General features: G+C 49.7%; 1 protein-coding gene across 1 annotated transcript; it reads left to right on the top strand.

The window, feature by feature from the left end:
* Positions 1-358: 358 nt before the first annotated feature.
* FSUBG_11763 (regulator of nonsense transcription) lies at positions 359-4151 on the top strand (the record flags this gene model as incomplete). The annotated part of the gene is made up of 8 exons (XM_036676480.1): positions 359-377; positions 431-2571; positions 2619-2910; positions 2963-3117; positions 3164-3445; positions 3498-3794; positions 3847-3988; positions 4048-4151. 8 exons carry the CDS (start codon positions 359-361, stop codon positions 4149-4151), a joined length of 3432 nt encoding a protein of 1143 aa, XP_036532744.1.

Raw genomic sequence — 4151 nt, forward strand, 5'->3', positions numbered from 1 at the left:
GAAACTTGACCCCACCCTGGGCACCTGCGCCTCCACCTCTTTGGCTACTGGGTAGTCTGTACAGCACTACGTACTTTGACGTTAATCGCTGTCGACCTCAAAATCAGGTAACAGCAAAACCTCAAACAGACACTGACTGCCCTGGCGTACCAGCCCTGCCACATCGCATATCCCTCGTCCTGGCTTGACGGACGCACCCATGTCGGCTCTGTTGCCTTATCTACAGCATCAATTTCTGGGGAAATATATCCCTTAGCAAGCAGCCTGCGCTGAATGTAGCGCCGCCTCCACCCATCTCACATTCGATCTAGAACATTTATCAGGTCGCGAATTGTCTCCAATCATACCGTGACCCGCCATGGATCGCGCAAGGAAGCGTACAACCTCTCACCACCCTTCTCACTTGTATAGTAGCTCATTATCTCTCTAGGCGAACTGCGCACTTTGAACGAAAAGGCCTGGGATGGCGAATCTGGTATGAATCATCTGTCTAACCCCACCACTCCCCGCCATCTTCTGTTAACAACTCCTGTCGTAGACTTATTCCCCGTTGCAAAGACTCTCGATTCGTCTCTCAAGAAAAATACCGCTTTCATTAAGCGACTGCGAACAGCCATCACCGCCGCTACCCTCAGTACCTTCCTCCAGGAAATCCGAACTTTGAGCCTACACAAGTACCTTTCCGAGATCATATCTGCTTGCTATGAGGGACTATGCCGACTCAAGTCGCCTGGCGAGATCGAGGCCGGCGTGGAGATTGTCAGTGCTCTCCATCAGCGATTTGGTCCCAACGAGTTTACGGAATACTTAGCTTGGCTTCTCGGAAAAGGGATGGCGACTCCGGATAAGGGTATCCTCAAAGCTCTAGCACCAGAGGTTCGTGAGAAAGAAGAGAAGGAGCGCATCACAAGACAACGCGCGTTGCTTCGTGTAGTGACCGAGTTGTGGCTTGTTGGCGTCATCAAGACCCTTGACGATGTTAGCAGGCCCGACGACGCAATAAAAGGAGCCGCAGGCAAGACCCCCGAACTGAAGACCCGAACGAACAAAGGCACCGGCGCGGAACCGTTCCCCCTCGAAGTACTTAAGGATTTGCTTGGACACGACCGCGAACATGCTAACCTTCCGCTTCTTGTCATTTTTGTCAAGTCATTCAGCTGGGATATCCTTGGGGTAAAACCAACAGGCGCTGATGGCCGAAAAACAGTAGAGGAAGACGGCACTACTGAAGGGAATGAAGCCGAGGATGGCAATAGTGGAAATGAGGTGTCTCCTGACGCAGACCAGCCTTTTACCGAACCCGAAATGCGTGATCGATTCAGGAGCATATTGAAGAAGTATTTTGATGATGTCAAGGGGCATATCACTCGGGATCAGAAGTCGATACAGTCGCAAGCTCGACGTAATGCCGAGGCATATGTCAAGTCTGGTGAAGTCTTTGAAGACCGACAGGCGAACTATGAGAAGCAGGTCAAGGCTCAAGAACGCCTCGTCTCCAACGCGCAGGTTATCGCGGACGCTATTGGGGCCGAAATGCCGGACCTCAAAGACTCAGATGATTCATTCGCCGCTTCCAACGGGTCTATAGGTCTCGTTAAGACTGGCGATTATCTTCGTTCCATGGGAGACGGTGCCGGAATCTGGGAGGATGAAGATGAGCGACGTTTCTACGAAAATCTGGTTGATCTTAAAGGCAAGGTCCCGGCTATTTTACTGGAAGACGGCAAAAAGAAGAAGACAGATACGGACGAACAAGTTGGGAAGAAGGTAGACCCATCCGAGGCCTCGGAAGCCACCAAGACTACCGAGACCGCTGACGACCAGTCCACATCTATCGCTAACCGAACCATTGGAGCGCAAGTCGATGCCCTGCTTGCGCGTCTACCAGAGTTGACCAACAAGGACATCGCAGACCAAACCGCTATCGATTTCTGCTTCCTGAATTCCAAGGCTTCTCGCAACCGGCTGGTGAAGGCCCTGACGGAAGTTCCAAAGGGTCGTAGCGACCTACTCCCGTCATGGTCTCGTCTTGTGGCGACTTTGGGTCGATACATGCCAGATGTTCCAAAGGGCCTGGTCGATTACCTTGATGCGGAATTTCGAAGCCTTCAACGACGGAAGGAAAAAGACTTTCTGGGACAAGTCCGCCTGAGCAACATTCGGTATCTTGCTGAATTGACAAAATTCGGCATTGTGCCCGAGCATGTTGTCTTTCATTGTCTGAAAGTTAGCCTCGATGACTTTTCACGCATGAACATTGAGATCCTGTGCAATCTCATTGAGAACTGCGGCCGGTATCTGCTTAGGAACCCTGAAACAGCTCCTCGTATGATGAGCTTTCTTGAAACTCTGCAGCGCAAGAAGTCCGTCCAACACATTGGACAACCAGAGCGGATGCTCATTGACAACGCTGTTTACTACGTCGACCCACCAGAGCGTTTAGCTATCGAGCAGAAGGAACGCACTCCCATGGAGCTATTTGTTCGCAAATTGATCTATGTTGATATGACAAAGAGAAATTACAGCAAGATCTTGAAGCAGATTCGAAGGCTCCATTGGGAGGAGATTGAGGTGTGCAGCAGAAACAGTATTTGATGAATAAGTGCTGATAGTTTTAGGTTGTTGCCATCTTGGAGAAGGTGTTCTCAAAGCCCGGAAAGGTTAAGTACGGAAGCGTTCATCTTCTTGGTATCTTGCTCAGCGCGCTCTATCGCTACCACCCTGCCTTTGTGGTTAAGGTTATTGATAACGTGATCGAGTCTATGACGTTTGGTCTTGAGCAGAATGATTATAGGTTTTATCAGCGACGTATTGCCGAAGTCAAGTATCTTGGCGAGCTTTATAATTACCGTATGCTTGAACATCCTGTTATCTTCGACACCATGTACAAGATTATGACATTCGGATATGGTAAGACGTTCCTTAGACTACTGACTTGTCCATCAACTGACTGAACGTACAGGCGGCCCACCCGTTCCTGGTAAATATATCCCACTCGATCCCCCCGACGACTTCTTCCGCATCCGACTTGTATCTACAATGCTGGAAACCTGCGGCATGTTCTTCAACCGCGGAGCAGCGGGCAAGAAGTTGGACTACTTCCTTTCATTCTTCCAGGTATGATCCATCACCCCCCCCCCCCCCCCGAAGAACACTCTGGTAGTATTACATCTTCACTAAAGTGTCTCTGCCGATGGATATCGAATTTTTGGTTCAAGACACATTTGCTCTGACTCGGCCACAATGGAAACTTGCCACAAGCTTGGATGAGGCCGTAAAATCTTTCCAACTTGCCGTGGCTCAAGATCAGAAGTCGGCAGGCATTGACAAAGGAATCGAGGTGGATGATGCCACAAGCGACGCTTCATCAGACGATGATAACGTGGACAATGACGAAGATGGCGACGACAACGAAGACAGTGCTTCTGAGGAAGAGGAGGCAGAGGTAAGTCAATCAAATGCGAAATACTTGGTGATGATTGACAACTGTAATGCAGGACGTGGAGGAAGATTCCGACGACGAAAGTACCTTTGACGAGGAAGCCATCGTAGTCACTCGACAAGAAGAGGAAGTTGATCCTGAGGATGAGGCTGATTTTGAGCGCGAGTATGCCAAGATGATGGCTGAAAGTCTCGAGTCGCGCAAGTTTGAGCGCAAGCAGCTCTTTGATGTGCCACTTCCAGTTCGACCTAAAAATCGCGAGGCTACATCAACCGAGGGAGGCGAGGGAGAATCTCCTCCTGGCCATACTATGGCATTCTCTTTATTGACGAAGAAAGGCAACCGCCAGCAGGTAGTTTACATTGCCACTCTGTGCCGTTCTCTAGGTGCTGACCTGGAATTAGACACGGACTGTCGAACTGCCCTCCGATTCTACCTTTGCTATTGCAATGAAGAACCAGCAACAGGCTGAAAGGGAGGAACAACAGCGCATCAAGAATTTGGTGCTTAATTATGATCTTCAGCAGAATGAAGATCAGGATGGTGGTACAGACCCTCAACCCACACAAATTCATCATAAAACCAACATTCACACATCAATTCAGGCAACGAACGACCGGCGACCTTCTACCACAACCGGTTGGAGAGATCGAACAAGGATAAGAACCAAAGATCTCGTAAACTCCAACTGAGTGATGTCGATTGGTAA

This window comes from Fusarium subglutinans, assembly GCF_013396075.1.
Source record: "Fusarium subglutinans strain NRRL 66333 chromosome Unknown NRRL66333_c0000233, whole genome shotgun sequence".
Classification (NCBI taxonomy): Eukaryota; Fungi; Ascomycota; class Sordariomycetes; order Hypocreales; family Nectriaceae; genus Fusarium; species Fusarium subglutinans.